The sequence below is a fragment of the Crassostrea angulata genome, chromosome 4, assembly GCF_025612915.1.
Source record: "Crassostrea angulata isolate pt1a10 chromosome 4, ASM2561291v2, whole genome shotgun sequence".
Taxonomy (NCBI): Eukaryota; Metazoa; Mollusca; class Bivalvia; order Ostreida; family Ostreidae; genus Magallana; species Magallana angulata.
In genome coordinates, this window is record NC_069114.1 from 24865815 (window position 1) to 24892541 (window position 26727).

At 34.3% G+C, this 26727-nt stretch overlaps 1 protein-coding gene across 1 annotated transcript in view; it reads right to left on the minus strand.

Annotated features, from left to right (window-relative positions):
• Window positions 1-26727, minus strand: part of LOC128180384 (cilia- and flagella-associated protein 43-like) — a 28847-nt gene that overhangs the window by 1618 nt on the left and 502 nt on the right. The window contains exons 2-38 of the mRNA XM_052848468.1: window positions 25922-26172; window positions 25434-25527; window positions 24997-25164; window positions 24360-24618; window positions 23976-24096; window positions 23042-23062; window positions 21466-21548; window positions 20895-21026; window positions 20669-20785; window positions 20170-20250; window positions 19914-20062; window positions 19532-19635; window positions 19020-19163; window positions 17666-17850; window positions 15760-15831; window positions 14814-14957; window positions 14550-14677; window positions 14135-14309; window positions 13627-13731; window positions 13436-13513; window positions 13019-13144; window positions 12660-12764; window positions 11757-11873; window positions 11315-11365; window positions 9097-9169; window positions 8160-8171; window positions 6603-6694; window positions 6235-6441; window positions 5017-5187; window positions 4457-4585; window positions 3873-3992; window positions 3330-3437; window positions 2835-3010; window positions 1902-2136; window positions 1656-1768; window positions 847-1006; window positions 198-271 (exon numbers count right to left, since the gene is read on the minus strand). Coding sequence (XP_052704428.1) covers window positions 198-271; window positions 847-1006; window positions 1656-1768; window positions 1902-2136; window positions 2835-3010; window positions 3330-3437; window positions 3873-3992; window positions 4457-4585; window positions 5017-5187; window positions 6235-6441; window positions 6603-6694; window positions 8160-8171; window positions 9097-9169; window positions 11315-11365; window positions 11757-11873; window positions 12660-12764; window positions 13019-13144; window positions 13436-13513; window positions 13627-13731; window positions 14135-14309; window positions 14550-14677; window positions 14814-14957; window positions 15760-15831; window positions 17666-17850; window positions 19020-19163; window positions 19532-19635; window positions 19914-20062; window positions 20170-20250; window positions 20669-20785; window positions 20895-21026; window positions 21466-21548; window positions 23042-23062; window positions 23976-24096; window positions 24360-24618; window positions 24997-25164; window positions 25434-25527; window positions 25922-26172 — 4680 coding nt within the window. The remainder of the gene's footprint in view (window positions 1-197; window positions 272-846; window positions 1007-1655; window positions 1769-1901; window positions 2137-2834; window positions 3011-3329; window positions 3438-3872; window positions 3993-4456; window positions 4586-5016; window positions 5188-6234; window positions 6442-6602; window positions 6695-8159; window positions 8172-9096; window positions 9170-11314; window positions 11366-11756; window positions 11874-12659; window positions 12765-13018; window positions 13145-13435; window positions 13514-13626; window positions 13732-14134; window positions 14310-14549; window positions 14678-14813; window positions 14958-15759; window positions 15832-17665; window positions 17851-19019; window positions 19164-19531; window positions 19636-19913; window positions 20063-20169; window positions 20251-20668; window positions 20786-20894; window positions 21027-21465; window positions 21549-23041; window positions 23063-23975; window positions 24097-24359; window positions 24619-24996; window positions 25165-25433; window positions 25528-25921; window positions 26173-26727) is intronic.

Sequence of the window (26727 nt, forward strand, 5' to 3'; positions counted from 1 at the left end):
TTCATGCATAGTTATCAGTTTCAGGAATATTTCATGTCCCTTGAATCATTTCCTTCCTCAGTGATGAATATTCAACTTCTTGAATTTTTTGAAAAGACGTTTTTGAAATATATTACCCATTAAGCAATACAAAATATATCAAACACCCATTGCAATCAATTAAAAAATAATAATCATAATGATTAACAATTAATTACCATTCTAGCTGTATAATTCCTTTCCTAAAGTCCTTGCTCTCCATCATGCTGGTTATCTTGCTCTCACCAAGTTGCTGCAAAATAAGAAATTGAAATAAACTTTAATTGTGTATCAATGATAGTATATACTACAAATGCTCCAACAGAATAGAGACCAAAACCAGGTTAGTCAAACTTTGAAATACTGCATTCTTAAGTCCTCCAAACTAGACCTTAACACTGTTTAAAGTAAGAAAATTTGAATAACTTATATATTATATATATCTAACAGTAATAGACTATACAATCTCTGCTGAAAGTATATTCAACTTATTTTTTTAACTTGTTAAACAAACCCCCAACAGTTGAACTTCGATATCTCGAACACTAATATCCCGAATACAATGGATGTGTCGAAGTGATTTGTAAGTCCAAACCACTTATCTTTTAAGTATTTTACCCTCATATCTCAAATACTCTGATATCTCAAAGTTATTAAAGTTCAAGATAAAGAAGTTTGACTGTATATAGACACAAATTCAATATCTTCAAGAATTAAGTATTGCAACATTCATGGGGCTTGACCTAATTGTTCAACTTTTGGATCTTGACCTAGATAAGCTCCCATACATGCCCCCGCCTTGACCCCCATTACACACATGTGCCCCACCTTGATGTTGCTGTTGAGCTCCTCCACCACCGTCCTGTGAATCAGGGCGCTGTCCTTGTAGTCCTGAATAAAGTTGGTCGGATCCACCTCCACCTGACCTTGTTTGAGCATTAACTGAACCTCAAGGTTCAGGTTGAATCGCACTCTGTCATCATGTAATCTGAAGAAGAAAAAGATCCAAATGAAACCAATCCAAAACCACTGCCAGAATCCTTGCAGTAAAATTATGGCCTTATGCAATATTGTACATTGAAATTTCCTAATTAAACATGAGAAATTGATAACTGCGTTAAATTGCCAGAAGCACCCCTCAAGATCAAGAACTATTAGAAATTACGATTAATGTAGGATAAAAGTTCTGCATTTGCGTTTATCCTCTCGCAGTTTAGTACAAACTAGCTGGATCGCATAATTAAGTAATCAAGTCACATGTTAAATAAAGAATCTACAGTAAGGTAGTTGATGCCAACATACACAGAAATTTAACACTCACAATTATGATTAAGAGAATTTATATACCATGCCTAATCCTTCGATTTCTAATCAATGCAATCAACACAAAACTTTTCCTCAGCAGAGAAAGTGAAAATGATCTATCACAGTACAGCCAGCCTTTTTTTTTTTTTTTTAGACAAATACAGATACCTGGCTATAAAAACTAAGACCATCTCATTTTTTATCCAAGACTTACTTTTACAAAAGGAATACACATGACACTGCTTAGTTGAAAAGTGAGACCGAGATTAAAAGTGGGCTTGTCTAAGTTTTATGGCCTCAGGGCCATGGATGCTCCAGATTCTATGCCTTACTTGTTAAGTGTGTCAAAGATGCCCTCAATTTCATTCCTCAGCCTCTCATCTTCCTCCACTCTCTTCTTGTAGAAGTTATCCATCTCAGCTAGAACCAAGGCTTTCTGTTTGATCTGTGAAATGGTTTAATTGGCATAAATATTACTGTTGATTATTGGTATCCTTTTTTATTTTTTCCGTCAAAACATAAAATTGACTATGACTGTTCCTAAAATGAGACTTTAGTGAAATTGATGGTAGTTTTACCAGTAAGTCATTCTCAATCTTTTCCCTCCTGTAGGCACAGAGCCGTTGCCACACTGATTCCTCAATGCCCTCAGGCATGTTGGAGATCTTGTCCAGGTCGTTAATGGCAGCCTCCAGTTGGGACTTGGCCTGGGCGTGCTGTCTGGCTGTGGACGGGCGGTCGGCAAATGGATTGGGCAGGGAGGAGTCTGCCGTAGATGGAGCGGGTGTGTCAAAGCCCTTCAGTCTGGGGATTCTGTTTAAAAAATAATGAAAACTTAATATTTGCAATTATTTTTAACACAAGTACAATGTATGTACATAAGGCACTTTCGGGGTTAAAATAGTAAGAGAGGCAATTTTTCTTAAATCCTTTAAAAGCCTAGAATAACCATAGGTCTATGATAGCCATTGATTGTCAATAAAATTTCTAAGCACATGCTTCCATAAATCGATAAAAAAAATAAAGAAAACTAGCTTTTCAGATTCTCCCACTTTTTAATTTTATTTAGCTTCAACGAAATCTGAAGTGATTGACTATTCTTACTTTTCATTAGTATACCGGTAAGTGAGTTATACTGTCTTAAGATTAAGTTGGATAAGAAATGGCTGTCTTTTATGCCATTGCCATAGTAATCACAATTTTGCTGTGCAACATAATACTGTAAACCAACTTTTATTCGCGTTAGAGAAATTTTCGCGAGGTTAGCAAGAGCCTTGTCGTTGCGAATATTTCTCGCCGCAACCAAATCCGTTGTCTATAGTTTTTATAACAATACAGGTCTGGATAAGGCTTGGTCGCAAACATTAGTCGTCGTGAACCAGTATATCGGCAGTTAATCGAAAATAAAGTCGCCACAAATAAATATTGGTTTACAGTAATGGCTTAAAAGACTTGGTACACATTTACTTTTACAAATGGGGTATGATCTTTGACTACACTATGCTACAGACCTGGGCCTCTTCCTGAACAGCCTGTACAGCTGATCCTGTTGAACTGCCGTGACGTCGTTGAATTCACGCTTGAATGCTTTGTCCATCACCTTGTCCTCCGCATTCAAATCGTCGTAGTGCCCTCTGAAGGCGTCCATGTGTTTCTTGGATTCCATCACAGCTGTGGCTGTCAGAGCCTTGTGAAGAGAAGTAAACAATTTAAATCACACAAAAACTGATAATTTCAATGTTTGATATATGAAACATGTATTATGAGGTCTCTTTAAATTTATTTGTGACCAATATTGTGGTAGTTTTAACTTTATAAAACTTAGTGTGGTTTGAATCGTCGACAATAAGCTTGACATTCAAAACACCATGAATCTGCTTCTGGGAGACACTTTGTAACAATGGACAAATAGATTTATTTGGATGACTTGGTACATGCCACCCAGCATTACACAAGGCAATCTATTGATTTTATAATCATTGATGGGGCACAGTCTCCCTAAATACCTTCATGGCCTTCTTGTGTTCCATCAGATGATTCAGCTCCTTCTCTCTGGTCTCCATTTCTTCCTCCACTAACAAAGAGTACCTCAGTCGAAGAATCTTGAGCTCCTCCTGCAAACCATGAATGCAATTGATACTGATGTCACAAAATAGATTTGCATCAGATTTTACGTTACTCAAATGACAAATAACTGCACGAACTTGACCAATCTGATTAAAATCAGATCCTTTGATCCCCTCACGAAGATTGCTACTAGCAATCTTCGTGAGCGGATCAAAGTATTTTAATCAGATTGGAACTAGACCACATTCTAACAACCTACTCCTGCTATAAAATTATCCAAATATTGAGGAAAAATTAATTTTATAAAAATCTTCACAAAATTTTATTTCTCTACAGTACATACTCTCCAATAGAAAATCTGTAAAACCAGCACTATCCTTTCTAAATATTGTAGCATATCAAAGAGAAAAGTCTTATTTTGGTAATTAGACTGCCAAATTGCAAATCTCGTACTGCTAAAAAAAAAAAGATGTAGGACTGACCTGGTAAATGACCATCATGATTTTGATCTTCTTCATAAACAGCTGGGTCAGGTTATCATCAAAGCCTTGCATGCTCTCTTGGATGATGCTTTGCAGTTTTCTCAATTCAGTTTCTAGTTGCTATAAAAATAAATTAAAGACCACATCAGGACGGAACACACCCTTTGTCAACTCTCATTTAATTACAACATAGTTATTTTGGCATATATTGGTGGTTAAAATTAAATCACCAAATTTAAAGTTGCCGGTAACAAAAATTATGCAACCTTATAGTATGTTAATTACATGGAAAATCTTGATATTGAAAAAATTGCAAATGTTTGTAAAACAAATTCATAATCTCATAATATCTTAACATTTTAGATCTGCCAAAAGAACCTGCTATGTGTAGTAGTACATGCACATAAAAATAATTTGTACAATACATTTAAAATTTGTTTCTGCATAAATATATAAGAAATTTTTTGTGATGGCCAGGAATTTTTGAAGTCTCCTATGCATCTATTGATACACAGTTAAAATACAGTCAGAGGCCCAAGTCTTCCCGCATAACCAGCAACCATTTAACACTGCGTGATGCTGACCTTTCTGTACTTTTCCCTCTCTTCCTGTAAGTCCTTGACCTTCTTTTCGTATTCTTTGGCCAGTTTCTGTTCATCCTCCGACCAGTCAGTGGGTTCCTTGGTGGACATGAACAGTGGCTTGGGAATATCCTGAGTGGAAAAATCATATATACATACCTCAGTGAAATTTTCACTTGCATAAAGAATACATGTTTTTTTTCCCTCTTTTTATGTACTGTTGCATTTTTAAAACACAGGATCCAGGGAATATAATTCATTTACTGTGAAGTACTCTCATGTAAAAATTGCATCCAAAAAACCTAGTAACAAAATCTACAAATACAAAGCTGTCCAAAAAGGATTTACTTTTATCTAGTTTCATACGCCATATCATTTTATTCATGCTTGACTGAAAAATCACTAAATTAAAGCATCTTGTAAAAATGCATAGTTGACCTTCTTGAATATTTGTTTTCTGAAGGGTTAAACATCCAATCATGCATGCATGAAGGATGAAAGACTGCCAAAAAAAAAAAGAAAAGAAAAGAAGAGATCTAGCTTAAGCAGTAAAATGGACTGACCTTCTTGAGTTCGTCCTCTTTCTTGATTTCCAGGACCCCACCCATCATCATGTCGAGACCTCTCTCACGGGCGTTGTCACCTTGCTCTCGGATTCTTCTCTCCTCTTCCTCCTTCTCTTTCCTCTCTTGTTCCTTCCTCTGTGCAGCTGTCAGATATTTCTCCACTTTTACCTAGTATTACAAATTCATCAGAAATATTTAACTTATACTTCGATAAAGAATAATTTGATCATTCATTTTCCTCCATAATCAACACTGAGTGGGTGAATCTGCCAATATTCCCCTCCTTCAGCACATTTTACTTTTTATTTCCTTTCCTCAATAATACACACAAAACTGAATGCTTTTATCATAAACACACTCTGAAATTTCTGATCCAATGTTCTCTCCTTATTGCATCAATCATCTACCTCATAATAGAAAGAGCGATTCTCACTGAATACCACTGAAGTAGATTCAATCGACAGAGTCTTTCTAACCACGATCACATCTATTTCTACATTATTATCCTCCTCCTTCAAGAGCCAATATAAATTGAGTTTCTTTAAACAAGTGTTCATCCAAAGGATACACCAACCCTATCCAACCAAACTCACAAAAGAACCTTTAATATATCTTATGACCCTACTCCATCACATACCCAATCTGATCTAATTAATTCTTAGGTAAACAAGTACTACCAAAGAGTACATAGTCTTAAGCCTTTCCCCCTCCCTCTTTTCCTCCTGGTTCCACATCTCAAGCACCCATGAGCAAACAACATGCTAAGACTCATAGGCCCTTCCTTCTTCTATTGCCCTCCCACCGCCCCAAGCGTCCATTACCCACCTCATGATCCTCCACTAAGACTCAGAGCCCATTCCTACTTCTATTGCCCTCCCACCACCCCAAGCGCCCATTACCCACCTCATGATCCTCCACTAGGACTCAAAGCCCCTTCCTTCTTCTATTGCCCTCCCACCGCCCCAAGCGTCCATTACCCACCTCATGATCCTCCACAAAGACTCAGAGCCCCTTCCTTCTCCTATTGCCCTCCCACCACCCCAAGCGTCCATTACCCACCTCATGATCCTCCACAAAGACTCAGAGCCCCTTCCTTCTCCTATTGCCCTCCCACCACCCCAATCATCCATTACCCACCTCATGATCCTCCACAAAGACTCAGAGCCCCTTCCTTCTCCTATTGCCCTCCCACCACCCCAAGCATCCATTACCCACCTCATGATCCTCCACAGTCAGCAAAGACTCAGGGTCCTCATAAATGGACAGTTCTGGTTTGACCACTTCCTCTGTCAGGTCCAGATCCTGCAGAATCTTCACGATCCTCTTGTTCTTATCCTTAATTTTGGAAATCTCGGACAGCTTCTTCTGGTACACATCATCAAACTCCTTGTTAAAGGTGTTCTTGATTCGGTAGATGGCATCCTATCAAATGATGCAAAAAAAAATTATAGATAAAAAAAGTGGACTTGGTAAACCTATTCTAATTACATGAATTTTCTTTTTTACAGATTTCAATAAGTACTTTCTGACAATTCTGAAAAGCATTGAGGTTTATCCATATGAACTTTGACTGGATCATTTACCTCTAGAAGAATGATCTGGCTCCTTTTCTGGTCCCGGGTGTGTAAGTCAAACTGGCTGTAGAAGAGGTCGCTTCCTCCCCCATACATGGCACCTGTTAACAAAGCACAAAACTTTGTCAAAAACTGGTGTCATTTGATACAGTGCAGCAGGTATTCAACAAAGACATTTAAAACAAACTCATGTCTGAAACAAAATCATTCTTAAAAAAATATATCAATACAGATGTTTGAATATTTCAACAGGTTAACATACATTGATAGTTAATTGATTCATTATTTATCATAATTAGATATAATTTGTTAACATTCTGACATCATTATTTAATCGAGCTTAAGTTGTTGCTGTTGAATTAGTGAGATGCAATAGTTGGTTAGTTCAGCACAAGGAGAGCTATATGATATGTCTGCCATCACCATTGACCTGAGATTCTACTGTACAGCTAATTGATGCCAGTTCTGTTATTGATTGACAGTTTACAATGTATATATATATATCAACTTTCAGAATTGTCTTTGATTAGAGCATGCAGAAATGATAGAACTAGTTACATTTTTGTAAATGTGTCTCATGCACTTCATATTTATAATGAATATCTATAATAGTACATATCATAAGTACATGTACAACTTATTTGTTGACTCTGTTCATATGATACATGCAGACTGCTGTATAATTTTAAAATCCCCCATGCAATTTTTTTAGTAGACTTTTTTTTAAGTATGTGCCAATATACTTTATATTGCATCCAGCATAATGTTTTTTGGTTTTTGTTTATTTTTTTTTTACAAGTGATACATTTATAACTTTATTTTATTCTCAAAAAGATATTGAAGTATAATAAATTGGGTACGGCAATTCTAAGCACATAATACTACGGTATACATATTACGTTGTTACACCATTTTATTTCAATCAAATAATAAAAAAAAACCTGTACTCTAGTTCAGGGCCCATATAAAAAGTTTTCTTTTCCAATGTAGCATTTCATGCAGAAATTAATTATTATAGGTGAATATAACAGAAAAATGGATTCTGAATATTTGCTTCTAATGATAATTAAGGAAAGTTGTTACACAACTTATGTTGGAGGATCTCTGAAACAAAACAGTTGCATTGAGAAGCTTCCCCTTGCCAACTAAATCATACTGAATTGTGCCCCTAACTATAGAGATATATATCACATGCAGGAACCGTAACTCTTACCATAACCTAGAAGGAAGGTATAAAGATAGAGAGAAATAATTGGTAGACCTTATGCATAGACCAAAGTTGCTTGTTGCTTTTGATAGAGTGTACATTTGGTAAGAAAAAGATCTTTTGAGCAACACTGTCATCAATAAAAAAAAATCAATTACTGGGGGTAAGGTGTGGTTCAGCACATTTTCTCAACACTTAATGAAGAACATTTCTTTTTTATAATCACTTGATTATTCCAAAAGAACTATTATGGAACATTTATCATATTGGATAGATATCTTTTGGGAGTGTTCCAATTTTTCTGGCATTTAGTATTGCTCAAAAGTTCAATTTTGCATACTTATCACATAATAACATACTCATTGCCTGATCTGCAATCAACATATCATCAAATTGAAAATATTTTGTTCATCACCACCATCACCATTTTCATCATCATAATAATCATTGTCAAATATCATTAAACAGTAGAACTATCTTTTGCAATATATCAGTATATTACACTTGAGAGTTCAGGGGACATTTTATTTGTTAAATCTTGTATGAGTTAATAGACAGGTTAACTTTAATGTTAGACATCACAATTAAATAATTATTTGTTAACTTTGGGTTGGAAAACTAAAGGCATTTACACAAATAAGATTTACAAAAAAAAACAACACATTATTAACTTAAAATGTCTAAGATTAAGAATTTTTGACAGTTATGTATATAAACAAAAATGAGATAAGTATAATCACATTGGCAGTACATACACAAAATTTAAACCTCATTTTGTCTACATCTACATCATTAAGAATTTCAGGGTGAATTGGTTAAAAAGTTAAATGATTGGAGGGACAATGCCTACCTCCGACAGGTTATGTAACGGAACTATATCTTTTAACCTTGATGAATTATATCAAGAAAATGGTCCCTCAGTCTTAAGAGGCTATTGGAGGAACATAAAATCCAAAAAAATTATGGGAGGAGTACGGTAGCAACCCCATTGCTAGGAGAACATCCAAAGGAAACTGCCTTAAAACAATTATGGGTGAGACTGCTCTTTCCATTACCCCCCCCCCCCCCTTTCAATATGATAATGGATTAATTTGAATGAGAATGAGAATTTCATGGGGGGGGGCCACAAACTCTAACCTTTGAAAGATTACATTAATACATCGGTACTGAGAGATAATGGAAAGCACAACACTCTTATTTATCCGAAATTTTTTGGAATGGACAATTTCCTGACCCCTGAGAGATCACAACCTAGTTAATTTTTGACCCCAGAGAGATTTTGGGTCCGTGTCTTACCTAGACTGCCTGTTGTGGACGGCTTCTCTTTAGTCCCTTCCTCTCCCTCATCAATGTCACCACCTTCATCATCCTGTAAGCAGAAATTTCGAAACCTTTTAATAAAATTTTTGCTCAAAACACAGTAAAATAAGTCACATCTGCAACTTCCATTATCTTTTGATAGTTAAAAAACAATGAAAGTTGTTTAACTTTCAAAATCCAACTTCATTCAAATGAAAGGTAATTAAAGCACTGTTCTGTTTTCATATATCTTGGCACGAAATTGGTTACCAAGCTAAAATTCTTGCTAAACATACACAACAAGTTTGAAAGTTTCAACATATCAAGCAAAATTATCAATTCATGCAAGAAAATCCTGCATATTGTATGGAGAAGAGTGGTAGCCATGCAGTCTGATAATTAATGCATGTTAACCATCATGCATGCAATCTGTCAAATAAATGCATGGTAACCATGCATTCTAAAAATAGATGCATGGTAACCATGCAATATGAAAATAAATGCATGGTTGCAATTTAACCTGTAAATATATGCAAAGAAACCACACAATCGGTTTTTGAAATGAAAGTGTGAAAGCCTGCTTTATCCACATTTTGTACATGCATTAATCAAATAAATAACAACTTTCAGTGTTTTTTTTTTTAAATTCTCAAGTCAGCAGTGAAAATGTCATTAAATATTAAACAAATGTATCACAAACAAGACTTTAAAATGACCCATATCAAACATCTTCGCTAGCCAAGGGTTTTCGGTCCACTTTGCTCCACATAAACCATTGGCGGATTTCATTTTTACATTTTAATCAAATTATACAATGGGTTATATACACACTACCGCATTAATTATAATATACAACTTGAAAACATGCTGACTACCGAATGTCGGAACATAATAAACGATGCTATTAAATACGAATTAAGTTATAACCTAGGGAAAGCACGGAATGTTTTATTCATAGTGTTTTGTAAGGACCGGGATTGAAAAAGTTGCCGATTTATATGAAAGCTTTCATGCCATAAAACCAGGTATAATTGTCGTGAAATTTGCAGACCAAAGAAATTAAATAAAACACAGCTCATTGAACCCTTAAAAGCAATAATCATAAGCAGGAACGTATATACTAAAGGGATAGGCAACTTCTACATTCGCCATGTTTACTTCCCATGCTGATCACGTGAGCCTTGACAAGTTTGTAGAACTATGTTCAATCCCAGTACATGTAATATCTATAGGTTTTTAAAGCGAACTACTGTGGTTTCATTAATATTCAAGGGTATAAATTTTCATGGATGAAGTGAAAATCACAGTTTCAAGGATAGGTAAATTCGTGGCCAATGACCCTATCAATACAAAATGTTAATAGAAATTGCACTTCGATGAACATTTAGTTTCGTGGATCAACTAAACACCAAAATCCACTAAAATTGGTATTCAACCAATATTGATGAAACCACAGTACTTAGAACATCGTTGGGTAAGCACTGTACTCGAGAACTTTTGTCTCAACTTAAAGGCACCGAATGTTTTACCAAAGATCACACATGTGTTTTTCTTTTAAAGTTTATATTTACAAGCACTGCGATTGGATCAGCTACTCGCAGCTGCAGCCAATCACAAAGCGGAGCTTGTCACAGAGCTTTCGTAATGAAATCCCCCAAGGGTTTATGGGGAGCAAAGTGGACCGAAAACCCTTGGCTAGCGAAGATGCAAATCAAATAATAATGTCACATTTGAAAAAGAAATCAAAATAATAAAATTAAAGCTGTAAACAGTTGGAACAGCATGCACAATTTGATTTGAAAATAGACTGCCAAATAAGCCTGTGACAACTGTTGGTTACTCACTTTTTCATAGCTCTGCTGTTGTAACATACTTATCAACATCTAGGGGAGAATAGCAACAAAAGAAACTGCAAACAGATGCTTGGCATATTCTCATACCAGCAATTTACAGACAACTCTCTCTGAACAACATATAAGTGTAAAACTTTCATTACTAGGATACTACATGTCCTGATACTGACACTTGATAAACAATCTGAAAGAGAGGACTCCAAGAACTCTCTCTCTCTCTCTCTCTCTCTCTCTCTCTCTCTCTCTCTCTCTCTCTCTCTCTCTCTTTCTCTCTCTCTCACATACAATAACATTGGTAAAAAATTGTTATAGTTGTCTATTTAGATACTGTATACACACATGTACGTATATATTAAACTTACAGCTGTTGTCAGCCCTGGTTTCCGAGTTGCTTCTAGTTCTGCTTTACGAGCCTGAAAAAAGAAGTTTATTATACCTAAAAATTTCTAATTCAAAATAGATTTAAAAATCAGGTTTAATTGTTGTAATTTTACACAGAAAAAATACACTGAGGTATAATGATATATCTTCAATACATGATGAATAATTTGAGATTGTACTTTGCAATAATAAATTTTTTTTTTTAAGGATTTACTATTCAAATATCTCAGCATTTTTCAAGACATACATCTTTTATCACAATTTCAATGTGCTACTATTGGGTGAGCCATACATTTAAAGAATAAATATGATTAAAACCAAAGATATTTAAAAGAGAACAGAATCAAACATGCACACTAAAAAATGAATACAAAGATTCAAATTTTTTTTTTAAATAAAGGAGTGTGAGTGATAAAAGCTTACCGCTATATCGGCCAGTTCAATCTTACGGCGGGTGGTCACCACTTGCAATTGCTTTTCTGCGGCCACTGACCGCTTCCTCATTGGAAAATTACTGACTTCCAGAGTTGTAAAGAACGACTGCAATCGATAGTCAGATATCAGATCATGTTTGTTAATTATAACATTGTTTAAAAGCCAATTTTAAAATTACTGGTTTTATATATCATCACTGGTTTCATATCTCATAGATATGTACGTGTAATAACTAAATACATGTATGCTGTTTTCTCATAATTGAAAATTTTGTGTAACAGAATGACATATTTATGTCTTTCTAAAAAGTAAGTAAGTTTGCTGTGCGATATCTTGGAAATTTATTACATGATAGGTCAGATTTATGGAGTTGTGGAGCACATGGCTCAGTGTTTATAGGCATTAGGCCAGTAACCAAAAGGTCGCTGGTTCAAACCCTGTTGTGGTCACTTGATGCTGTGTTGTGCACTTAGACGAGGCACTTTATCTACATTATCTCGGTCCTACCAGCTTAAATTTGGTACCGACTTAGAGTGGGAGTGAAACTGCGATGGACTAGTGTCCCATCCTGGGGGGTCAATTTGCTCCACAGAAACCAGGATAAGCACCAGCCTTATGTGCCTTCATAGCACAAAGAAGGATTTAATCAACTTAAGTCAGAATTACTCTTCACCTAATATTACTACCCATAATTCTCCTTAGAGACATTTCCACTAAGATGACATTAAAAAAGAAAATTGATGAGTTTTTGATTTTTTTATGATTTGATCAACTAAAATGAACTTTTTGATTAATAAGTGCAATTGCATTGTATGTCAGTCTATTTACGATAAGGAATTAATTATTGTTGCATGAAGACATTAATTAATTGGGTTGTGTGATAAGACTTACCTGAAGAGCCCGGCCCTTAACATCCATTTCATCCCAGCATTCCCTCTTGATCATTTCACGTAAATAAATCTTGGCCAGGTTCTCAAATTCTATTTCTTCCCTAACCTGAAAACAAAAACAATTTTTTAAAAACAAATCCTGAATAACACCCCCTCCAATAAAAATCCTGAAAAAACAGATGGATGGATGGATGGATGGATGGATGGATGAATGGATAGATGGATAGATAGAGAGAGAGAGAGAGATAGATAGATAGATAGATAGATAGATAGATAGATAGATAGATAGATAGATAGATAGATAGATAGATAGATAGATAGATAGATAGATAGATAGGACTTAAAGTTTTGACCACTTACCCTATTGACCTCAGCATCAGCCTCAGCCTGCAGGCGGTTTTGCTCTTCAATGTCAAGGTCAAACTCATGACGACCTAGTTTCTCAATATCAGGTAAAGTCTCATTTTGCTTCAACATCCCTTGGATCTAACAGGAGAGAAAATGATTAAAGTGTTCCCTGTACAAAAAAGTAACGACTTTATGAATTAATCAGTATTTGGTATTCCTTTCACAGAACTTTAATTATGGTATTGTAACTTCTCTAACTTTATTACAAACAAAAACATGTAGAAATTTCAACAATTCACAGCATTTTTTAATGTAATAAACATTGTAACCATTCTATTGCTTCAGAATGAAAATTCTTAGGAAATCCTATTAAATCAATTTAGACTTCTGTGAAAAAAACCCCCAAAAACATGTGTATTAAAGACTCACAGTTCTTCTCATGTCTCGAATCTGGACCCTGAGATCATTTTTCACACTTGCATACTCATTGTCTTCTTCTTTAATTGACTGAAATTAAAGCAAAAGTTAAAGTGTGGATTGTTTTCATATGCTTATTACAACTATTATTGTCTATCAATCTGGAGTAGGAATTGTAACAGATGCAGAGTTGTGGGCCTTACCTCTAACTCCTGAACTTGCTGCCAGGTGGCATCATTAGGGGCTACTGGTGTGGGAGTACGGTATATCTCATCACTCTCATGGGCTTTCTCCATTGCTTTTTTCTCCTGCAGACATAACACAAGCATTATGCACTAAACTTAATTGCGTATGATGCTTTAGTAAAAATTTGTTTATAATTTTGCGTCCAATGTTTACTAGTCACTCATGCTCCATGCTCCTTCATCACAAAGTGTTCATCATCCTAACTTCATCTTACATGCTAAATAAATTTTAACTTACTAAATAAATTTTTACTTACTAAATAAATCTGCTGTCAAAAAATTCTAGTCTATTCATATGCTTGTGTTTTATAGCAGCAACGAATACTACTGGTACCTGATGTTTTACTCACTTTATTTAGATTGAAGAGTCAAATGCATAAGGGGCAGTATTCCTGAATATGAAGATTAATTATCATGTATTTCTTTATTTGTTATTTGTAAATCTGGCATTATAATTGTGTTTTACCTTTTCAGCCTGAGTTGTTTCCCCTGAGACTGGTCTTGAGGCAGATGGTGCTGAGAATTCTGGGTAATTCCTCACCACCTCATCCTCATCTTTCTGTATCTGCATCAGTCTGCTTTTGCGAGCCCTGGCAGCTTCCATTGCAGATTTGGCTTTCCCGATTCCAGTGGAGGTGAAGCTGAAAGTTATGAAAATGTTTCAATAATCTCTGTTCTATAAATTTTTGATACATGTATAATTTGTCATTTAGCTTAATCATCTTGTTATATCCATCCAATCCAAGAAAATTTCACAGACAATATCAGTGTGAGTTTTCATTAACAAAATTAAAAACCACTCATATTTTACTTATATCCACATTATATCTCCACTTGAACTTAGATTTTAGAAATTATTCATGTGAGTTAATTAAACTTACTTCCAGGAGTAGCAGCAAAGGACACCGTCATATCCTGTAGTAAATAAGTTCTGTGCGTCTTCAGCGAATGCCACAATCTTGACCCCACCCAGGTGGTAGTCGTGGGGATTAATAACCACAAACCTGTCCTGTGTAGGTTAAAAAGTACATCATGCTTTTATCAATATCCACAATTTATAGTGGTCAAAAGAGGGGGAGGATTTTATCCTTTATTGTTTAACTTCAAGTAATATTTCTTAAATATATAAATGAATACATGCATACCAATGTTCCCATTGCTCTAAGTTGTACAGCTCCATCTGTGCCACAACTAGCCAGCCATTTGCCATGGGGAGATAACTGCAATTTTCCTCCTGGAAGCTGGTGAGATTCAAATTCTGCCTCAGGAAATAGTTCATTTGGCTTTCCCTGAAAATATTGTATTTGAATGAATGAATAATTAGAATATAGCTCCATAGATATTTCTTCTTCTCTTTTTATTTTAATGTTCTGAATTTTTTTTCTATTATACACACTCTATCTTAAATTTTATTATCTAAAAAATCAAAAAGATATTAGTAAATTTGAAAATTGATGAACACGAAATTTTCAAACAGTTCTGACTCTGACTTAGCTGTTAGTATGACAAGGTATTTAGGTAACAAATTCAACCTGATTATATAGTTGTGTGAGATTAAAAGTGTTTATCAAGCATATTCTGGATTATATATATCCAACACAATTTCAAAATTATTTGAATTGATCTTTCTTTCCACATTAGTAAGAAGTTACTGTAATGAAAGTCTGTCAAAACATAAGAGCGGCCATCCTAATCAGCCAATTCATTTGAAGAATTCCCAAGAATTGAAGTAAAATCATAAGCTTGTTTTTTCTGTATACAAAATATTAGAAGAAATGCTGTAAAACCACCATAAAGAGGAAATATATTAGATAAGTCTTTTTTCTCATTAAAATTAAAGTAACAATAATTAATCTCAATAGAATCCCTTAATTGTTAATGTAAGTACTGCAGAATGGAGATTTGAGATTCATATAATTATATATTCATCCTCCCTGTCACAGGAAGATAATCTAGCTAAATTAATTTTGTCAAGTTTATCAGTGTTAACTTTTTTTCCCAGCAACAAAGAGTTTGATCATCTACATTCCTTATATTAATGCACAGTATAAGCAGTTATATTTGTTGAAGCTGCAGCTTTTCCTGTCTTACCCTTGCCAACAGAGTCTCACTATCTACAAGTTCCTCCTCATCTACCTCCAGGATTGCATCATCATCATCTGACTAGTGTAGCAACCAATCAAATTCAAGGTTTAAAATCAAATTAACCAATCATTTTTCTTCACAACTTCTTTATGCTCCAACCAAAATTTTCAAGAGGTTGCCTTAGTTTGATTTTTTGGCTTCAATGGTTTTATCACACTAATCTTAACAAATTGAACATGATAATTGATGATTAGGATACAAATAATTAATATGGGAATTAGGAAGTATATTTAAATAAACAGAATATATGTAAATCTTTATTTATCTTATTTATATAACTGTGAGATAAATACATGTAATAACTTAATTGCTTTCCTTATATGCCTTCAATGCTATTCTACACCAGAACACAATATTCAACAAAGTTTGCATGCATTTTTTTAAATGCATAAAGTCTATCTTTACATGTATAAATCATTACATTTCTTCTGATCAGTGTTATTTTAAATATACTGGTACATAAAATCTATAAAAAACTAAATTAAACAATTTTTTTTGTCCTTTGGTGAAAGCCGGCCTGCAAAATTTTCTGGCAATAGCAACAATCCAACACAACTATATAGTGTAACACTAGGTGTGTATGTGGCAAAACAAACGTCAAACTGGCTGGACTGCTTGAAATATACGATAAACGTAAAGCTTTGTAAAATATGGGAACAAATGGCAGCACTCGTTTTTAAAGTGTTACAAACCATATGAAAGTGCAAATGATGCTCCTCCTATAAATTCAGTTCAAAGCATATGATACGAAAATATTTCAAAAAATGTGAATACATTTAAATAAGATCCGCATACCTTTAAAACAAGAGTGATATATAATAAGGAATATGTGTGCACGCCTGCAATAAATATTTTTTCCAAGCATGGTGTATTATTTACAAAATGATATAAAGTGTCAAATTTTGCTAATTATCATAGTTTGTTGTCAAGCTCTTAGAATATATAATAATCATAATGAAAGTATATATAATTAATAGACCTAACTGACTAAAATGTACCTCCAAATTCATCCTAGATTTTGACCCAATTGTCATTTTGTTGTGAGTTTGTAATACTTAAATGGTGAGTTTACAGGTGCCCTATATAAGGATTGTGACACCATTGTGAAATTTAGTTGCTTGGGGATTAAGGATAAATTATGAGTGAAATTGAGGGAATAGGGAAGACCAAACATTGTGCCAAGTTTTAAATGTAACATTAGTCCTGATACATTCAATATTTTCTACCTCTTTCAAAACTGTCTTCTTGACTCCATGATCTATGATTTCAACCTCCACCTTTGTACAGAAATTGTAGTTTTGAGGTTTATTTAACCACTTTAATTGAAAATTTGTCATGATAATCTTTTTCATGATTAACTGCTTTCACTTTTTGTTTTACCTTCAAATTGAAAAAAACTATGACTCTGTAAGTTGATACTTTCACCAAACTCAAACCTTCCTCAATGACTAAGCTGACCATATAATGATATAAATTTACCAGCTATATTTCTTTTGTAGCATGCATGAAGGAGTTTGATAGGGCTTATCATCATTATAGAACAAATAATTTGAGCATGTAAAAACTATATGCATATATACCTGTACTTGAAAAAAGTATTACAAGATTTGTGTTACGGGAGTAAATACATGTACCACATTTGTGTAGACTGAGAGTCATAAAGGGTGCAATTCAGAGAAAGATTACAAAAATCCCCAAAGTCCTTAAGCAGGGGGCATAATGAAGCTATTATTTCTCATTTGAATGAATTTATAATAATCCACCACATATCATTGGGAATATCTCAACCCCCCCAAAAAAATAAAAAAAATTAAAAACCTTAGTATACAACTGAACTAGACTGCAAGCATACCTTTTTGGGAGGCTCCTCAGGGAGAGAGAACTGGTAGAGTTTCTTGGACATCTGACCCATGGTGAAGAAAGAGCTCTCCTCAGCTAGAGCTGCGCCAAATCCTGGTATAGGCAGCTTCAGGATCATCCTTTTGATGGAAGCATCCTTAAAATCGTACTTCAGGCTGTTGACATGACTTCTCAAATCTGTAGGAAGAGAAATAATGTAATTGTTATATTAGTTTATTTAAATGAGTCTATAACTAAACAAGGCTTGACACCTAACAGTACCAGTCATCAATCATATCCTCTGGTACATCCTCTACATCTGAGCTTCTGAGTCCGTGATTACACAATGTCTAAAAACCCGAACTTTTCATCATATCCTCTGGTACAACCTATATACATCCGAGCCATCACTGACTAAGACCTTATTTTTTATCATCTCCTCTGGTTCAACTTATACATTTGAATCTAAATATCACTCACAGAATTATACTAAACCTTCCATCATCTCCTCTGAATCAATCTGTACATCAGAGTCACGCAGACCTAACCTCTCATCATCTCCTCTGGTACAACCTACTACACATTTGAGTATAAATAATGTTCAAAAACTTGGACCTAACCTTCCACTATCTGCACCGATACAAGTTATGCATCCGAGTCTATAAATACTCATGGCCTGAGACCTAACATTTCATCATGTCTTCTAAAACAACCTCTATATCTATGTCAATGATTACTCCATAATTGACAAAGACCTATAACCTTTCATCATCTCCTCTACAACAACTTGTCTGTGCCTATTAATAATGAACTAAGACCTAACCTTTCATCATCTCTTCTAAAACAACTTGTCTGTGCCTATGTATATTCAATAATGAACTAAGACCTTACCTTTCATCATCTCCTCTAAAACAACCTGTCTGTGCCTATGTTTATTCAATAATGAAATAAGACCTAACCTTTCATCATCTCCTCTAGAACAACCTGTCTGTGCCTATGTTTATTTAATAATGAACTAAGACCTAACCTTTCATCATCTCCTCTAAAACAACCTGTCTGTGCCTATGTTTATTTAATAATGAACTAAGACCTAACCTTTCATCATCTCCTCTAAAACAACCTGTCTGTGCCTATGTTTATTCAATAATGAAATAAGACCTAACCTTTCATCATCTCCTCTAAAACAACTTGTCTGTGCCTATGTATATTTAATAATGAACTAAGACCTAACCTTTCATCATCTCCTCTAGAACAACTTGTCTGTGCCTATGTTTATTTAATATTGAACTAAGACCTAACCTTTCATCATCTCCTCTAGAACAGCTTGTCTGTGCCTATGTTTATTTAATAATGAACTAAGACCTAACCTTTCATCATCTCCTCTGAAACTCTGAAGTATAACACAGTGTCTGCCCCGTTCCTCTTGTTTCCGGACGTGTTGGAGGTCACCACGATCCGGGTCACTCCGTTTGAGCTGAAGGTAGCAATGGACTGGATATCTCCAGGAATGGCTGCAGGGTTAAGAAAATACTTAAAACTTTTGGAACTCTGGATTGAACTGTACATAAAAATGGTGAAAATTTTCCAATGTTATTTCAAATGCATTGATTGATCTCTAGCAAATCAAATTATGTCATTAAGTAGGCAAACACATATTTATTATTATATCAAGCTAAAATCTTCAGACAAAAGAGTTGCTTCCAACAATGAAATTTAAACTTTCTTCAACAAACTAGGCATCCATGTCTATAGTATCATGTTCTAAAACTTACGGAAAAGTTCAATATTTATGGTGGTAATGTAATTTCATGGTTGCATATCATACTGATACCAGATGGCTCAACTGTTTGGTATCATATTGCAGGAACATGAGACTCACTAGTGTATCCCACTGGTTTAAAGTTGACAGACGCACGGCCGTCGACCACGATCACATGACCATCATCTGATCCAGTCACCAAGTATTTCCCATCTGACTCGTACCTGTCAATCAAATGTATGATAAAAAACCTGGTCAGTTCATAAAATGAGAATTCGATCTCTTTTTCTCTTCTACAGTCTATTATTTTTAGGATTTTGTGTATTATCTAAATGAACCAAATCATAAAATCACATTTCCAAAAATGACATGATTGTAAAAAATAAACTGAAGGAGACCAGTAATCAAATTTATATATTCAGTATACATTTTTTACAAATTACAGAAGATAATCAATGATAAGATAATCATAATCATTTTTTTCTTGCAACTGAAAACTTACGTGAGGTGTGTAACAGGCCCCTGGTACATTCGCATTGCCTTGACGACTCTAGGTTTCTTCGGAAAGGTCAGATCCACATAGTAAACGTGGCCACTGACGGTCCCCACTGCAGCCACATGCACCATGGGGCAGCAAGCTAGACACAGGGCCTACAGACAACAGACCAGCGTTAGCATGCACAGTACAGCTAGAACTTATTGTTTAATTTGAGAACTTATTGTGGTTTTTTTCTTCCCAATTTCATTGTGATACGTACCTGGACGCCCACAGACACTGAGGAGATCAGGAGACCTTTGTCGATGGTCCACACCTGAAGTTCCCCGTCCTCTCTCACAGACTGTAAAAGGTCAAAAAGTCATCAGCTGTTACATGTACTGTACTAGTAAAGGTTAAATAAGAAGGACAGCAGTCAAACATTTAATTTAAATCGGATTCAATTTTAGTTATGATTAACAAGGATAAGAAGATTCAGCATTTTAAAAAAGAATATCATTTTTAGGATGGGAAAAATTTTATGGATATTAAAACTTTAACATCCATTATTACTTTTGTCCATTTTTCATCTAAAATCCCTGGCATAATTATGACAAATATTTTTTAGGGTATCATACACTCACATATTTACACTGTATTGTTACAATATGTACCTTTGGTGAAACAGAGCTGTATATTTCAAAATACATTTAAAATGCATGTAGATGCACAAGCAACATATATATACCATTAACTTAGCAATGAGCAGTATAATGGCCTACCACACAGTATTCATTTCCCGCCAAACATGACACGCCCACAACGTTGCCCCAGTGGATGTTCTTCAGGGTTTTGACAGAATCGGGGGGTGACCCAATATCATAGACATGGAGGGTTCCCTGTCGGAAAACAAAAAAGGAACAGTTATCACTAAATAGCATTACAGAAATCATACACCCACCACTCCCCACCACATTGTATGTTTATTTGTTTTATCTATTAACTCACCTTGCCAGTTGCCAGAGATAAATGTCTGTAATTTGGAGAGAATGCCATGGATGTTACTGGATTTCCAATGGGAATCTGCTCCAAGAGTTTGAATTCCTCTGATTTCAAGTCAATAAGCCTCAGAATGCCATCCTATGTCAAAAGAAAAGTGATCATGATTACACTATATAGATTTCTCATCATCCCCCAAAAAAAATGGTTTTGATGAAATGTATATCTTTGCTAGCCATGATGGATTAATGCTATTTCTCTTCTCCTCCAAGAGAGAGCAAAGGAGTTAATCTTTAATCTAACTTGCCTAGCATAGATGTACAATGTTATGATCTTCCATAATGATTGATAATTCTTACACTTAAAAGATGATGTAAATACCATCTGTAAATTCATAATAAAATGTGAGGAATATTTATCCTCATATAATCACGACAAGCAATCAACTCCTACAGATTTTATAACCCCCCCTTTTAATTTCAACGCTCGCAATTATAATTATTCTTGCAATATGACACAAAACGACAAAATCGCAGAATTTAGTACTTGCGTAAAGTATGAAATTTACAGTACTACTTACTTGACCAGCCACATAAAGGCCCTTTTTGTGGAGAAGTACGCAGTCTGCTCCACCTTCCAAAATCATATCTCTCACTTCATCAGCTTTTAATCAATCAGGGAAAAAAAAAAATGAACAATTAATAGAGAAAACTTTGTTAACATGAGTGTTACATCGATATCTTGTAGTTAATATATTTTTCAATCAAAGTAAAAATTGGTGCAATAAATTAAAAACATTGCATGTGCTTAAAGTTGTGAACAGAACAGAAGCTGATCGAATGTTGATTCCACAATGACCCATTTTTAGTCATGCCTTTAATGTACCACAATTCTAAAACAGATCATATAATTATGTTGATTAGTTATAAAGCTGCATTTAAAAAAAAATAAACACACTGTATCTGAATTGAGCAATATGACACATGACGTCAAATACATATTTAAATTTAAGAGGGTTTGATGGTTGTGGCCATTTTTAGACTATTTTACTCTCATTGGGAAGAAGAGCTCTGTATAAGGATAACAGGAAAATGTTGAAATTTTACAGCTGAATGGTAAAGAAATCTTCTTTAATATAGTTTATAGCTTAAAAACCATACCGCATATCCGTTTCTTTTTGCGTGTCACAAAATTTGCGAAAATGGGGAAAATCTGTAGCCTTTTTAATTTGCATTAGTCATTTTTTGCAATTAAATAAGTTTGTTGTAGAAAATGACACAGAATATATATAATTTCTGCGTATTTAATTATTTGCGATTTAAAAGAGATTGCAAAAAAAGCAAAAATTAGATCATCGCGAACTTTACCGGATATACGGTATCTGAATATTTAAGGTAGATCTGATGGTCAATTTGTTGAGCACCCAGCCTCCTTTATAAAGCAGTACTGATTTTGACTGAGCACCACTTTTATTAAGTTTATTAATCTGTTTGTCAAACTAATTGTAAGCTTGAACACAGGCCAGTCCTCCAGCATATTTTGTATTAGGTTGGTTGTTATTTGTTATCATTTAATTAATTGGTTAATTATATTTACATGCACGTCAGTTGGCTTTGCAGTGCCAAGTCTCATTTAACAACACATTTGAAAGAAATGGAAAGTATTTCATCCATTCTTAAATAATTCAAAATAATTTAGCTGAATTTTTCCTTTTATCATTTAAGATGCATGGATTCGATCAAACTGCAAGCACTCAAAACATCTGTTTACAACAAATTTGATGAACTAGTCTTTTTTGATAGTTAACTATTTAAAACTGTGATTCTGGCACATTTTTTTAATATAATATACATTTGAATAAACAGAAGGCTGTATTTTTCCTCTTCAAATTCTGTGCGATCATAAACTCTTGCAATATTTCTGGGACTTCCGAATACATAATGAACAAATAAAAAAAAAGACAATTTAAATCACATTGGTATATCCCTCTAAAGACACAGCCTTGGCAGATTTTTAATGGTCCAAATCAACATTCAAGCACATATTTTGATTTGTAAATTCTTGTTATAAGATTCTGGCTACATCATTTCTACGATTCTCTAGACGATTCACTGGCACACACGTACTGTACAAATTCACAAATACATATAGCTCACCATATCTAGTTCTCTTTTTTGCTGTAATTTATAGATTATACTTAAACATGATAATGAAAAACATAATTCACATTCTTCTCAGGATTCAAAATTCAATGAAGGATTGAATTCCAAAGATTTAATCATATATCAAATCCTACAACAGCAGCTAGAATTCAAAATGTTGCCGTCTAAAAGTCTGAAGTTATACAGGTACATGTAGTATCATATATTTTCCAGTAATTAAATTTATTTTCTTAACTTTTGCTGATGAATTCTAATTTTTAGTTGGTTGTACTATTTTCAGTGAAAACCCTCCAACAAACTAACAAAATTATAGATTTTTTTAAAGGTTTATATAAAGACCTTTTAACAAGAGATATACATTTGAAGCTCTCAATGAATAAACAATGATTTAATTCACATTCACAAATTTAAATTAAATTGTTAGCTTAAAATTATAAGTTATTCTGTCAATATCCTCCTGAAAAGAATGCTGGTATAAAGTAGATTTCATAAGTTTATTTCTTTAAATAGTCAATATTATAATGTAAAGTTTTGTTTTAGATACTGTAAATTCCTTATTTTACGCGAGTACTTATATCCACGATTCAACTGTTTTGCAACAAATTGCAAGAACATAAAATCGCAAAAAGCCAAATTTTTCATCATAGTTCCATTCAGTTTACAGGTGTCCAAAAAGTAAAAGCAAGATTTAAAAATTCACGAAATGTACCTCTCCCAATTTTACGCGGTTATTAATTCCTTGTGTTTAATTAAGAATCTACAGTATTATAGGGTTGATGTACCTAAAAAAAAAAAAACTTCTCGTAGTATTAAATCTTTTATCATTTTCCTTATTTATAACTGAAGTTTAGGGAGAAAAAAGGATGTGCATGGCAAACAAAAAAATTATGTGTCCACATGTACAGTATATCTTGCAATTTCCTCTTACCTGTTGTCAAGTCAAGCTGGGAGTTGAAGCGACTGGTGGCACTGGTGGCCCGAGAGTTTGGGGCACTGGCTGGGGGTAGGGGGTGATAAAACAACTTGGCTTTGTAAATTTCTCCATCCACCTGTGGTAACAAAGATAATATCATTATGTATTTAATACTGTTGCAATTAGATTTTTCATATGATGTCATAATGGTTCTAGCACAAAAAGACAATCTGGATCATTTACTAGATCTTGACCTTAAGCATGTTTTGAATGGTAAACCTGGATTTTTTACTGACCATGCAGAGATAATGCATATATCATACACTTTATAGAAAAAAGTAGACAATGTTATTTATACTTAAGAATACAGAGAGTAGCTTGATTCCAAAGTGTAAGTACCTTGAGAATTTGCCCTCCTTGACATCCCACATAGACATCGCCACTTGGGGACCAGGTGTGAGACAGGGGCACCACACGGGGAGTGGTGTCCTGGACTTCGTCCAGGGCCTCGGCTCTCTCCCCCACCAGCCCAGCAATGGCAGCCTTGGGAAGGTCTATAGTGTATCGAGTCATCCTTGTGGAGGCTCGAGTAGGAATGTCGCGGTCCTTCTCTTCATCGGAATTCAGTGATGGATTCTCTGCTGGCAACTTTATTTTCCTGGTTAAAATAGTCACAGAACGTTTTATGCACTTGTACTTCATAAGACTTTAACAATTTAGCTTTTTACAAAAACCTTTACGAAGCCTTTTTCATATCGTTCGATCATATTTCACAAAAAAAATATGTATTCCGTACTTAAGCAACTTTATTTGCCAAGAAGAATTAGTCAAAGGTACTTGAAGTTAACAAGACTTGACAACATTTTGCTCTTAAAAAACACCACTCCTTATCAAGTATGTATTACATCATACTATAACATACTTAGGTACACAAGTTCAATGATTTGTGAAGAACCAAAATTGAATCCTGAAATGCTTATCACACTGATATCAATTTGACTGTAATGTCTTGCATCAGAGAAATAAATATTCTTACTGTGGTAACATGACATATTTGTCATTGCTCTGCTCGGTGTTCCAAACGGTCATCGATTTCTCCGTGGTAACACAAAGCTGTCTCCAGTTCCCTGGGTTAAAGGTCACACTGGACACTGGGTCTGATGTGATGTCAACAGAGGTCAGTTTCGTTCCATCTGTATACCGCCTTTGATGTTTGAAAGAGAAGTTTTAACATATGGTGCAGACAAAAGGTACATGAATATATAAAATATTTAACATATTTCTGGCAGAGAGAGTAAAAAGAAGTGAGAAAATTTACTATTTTTTACTATATTGTCTATATTTCAATACTATAAGCTTCATAAATTTGTGCAAATATCAAAATGATATCAAAATCATCAATATCTTACACTTTTCCATTTATTTTTTAATGAAGGCATGTGTATAAAGAAAATGAATGGTAAATAAACATACCATAACATGAGCTGGAATTCTGGTATTCCAGTGATGGTGACCATGTATTCACTGTGGGAGAAAACCAGTGACCTGTATTCCAGCTTAGCCCCATCTATTAAGTAAACCAGAAAACAATTTTGATTATTTCAAAATGCTATAAAACAAAATAGATCTGTTCCTGCCAAAACAAAAATTCTACTACTTCACTTCATATATAAAAGATCATGAGTGACATGACATTTAGTGAGGCTGTCATTGATAAACTACAGTAATTACAACAAGTATAATACTAAATCCCATACATTCATCATCCTCTTTATTAAATCAACCATTGTAAAAGAAATAATTTCAATCAAAAAATCAAATTTCTTTTTTATATGATTAATTAATATATTTTCATGATACTTTGTTACATTATTATTTTTTTTTTAATACATAAAATAACATGATAATTCAATTTCACCCATCTTGATATGTCAATATCAAGGTAAATAAAATAATAATACCTTTTAAAACTGCTGCCTCTCTGAATGTTGGGTATACATAGACAGTGATTTTTGGGTTGAGACATCTTTCAGCTACTGCAAAACACTTGTTAGTTACGTGAACTGCGAATGGGCCCACTCCATTTCCTTTGAAATTAAAGACAGTTTCTGCACCATCTTCTGCAATGAACTTGATGTTACTTCCTGCCTGGTAACAGATTACATCTTTGTCGATGTAACCAATTTTACCACCATTGTATCCTTGTGCCCACCTGAAAAACAATATAATCTGTTTAAAATATTCAAATATGTATAATGAAATGAAATGCTTTCACAATTGTTGAAGTCCGTTTATTTGTTTGTCGTGTGGTTGTTTCATCAGTTTTTTAAATCTAGACAGTTAGCTGCTTCTCTGTTAATCTGAGAATCTAAGCGATTCAAACTCTATTCAAGAGTTATCAATTTAGTGAAATCTCTTCCGAAGAGACATAAATCTTGCCAGATGACCACTTTGTATACATTGATGATGTTATAACATGATTCCTGTAGCTCACTTTGAATCTCCACTAAAACTTTTAAGATATGTATAAATGACTGTGAGTGACTGATACCATCTTATAGCAAAAGAAACATTTCTATATACTCTGGACAATGTTTATATCAGTGATAACTGTCATAAGTGACTTTGAAAAACAAACAATAGATGATTACCATTAAAATTAAATGGAAAGGAGGGATGTAATGTCCATTATAATAGAGACCATAATTATTACTTAAATCCTCATATCTATAAGTGAATCAGCCACCTAGCAATTAGTGCTTGCTGT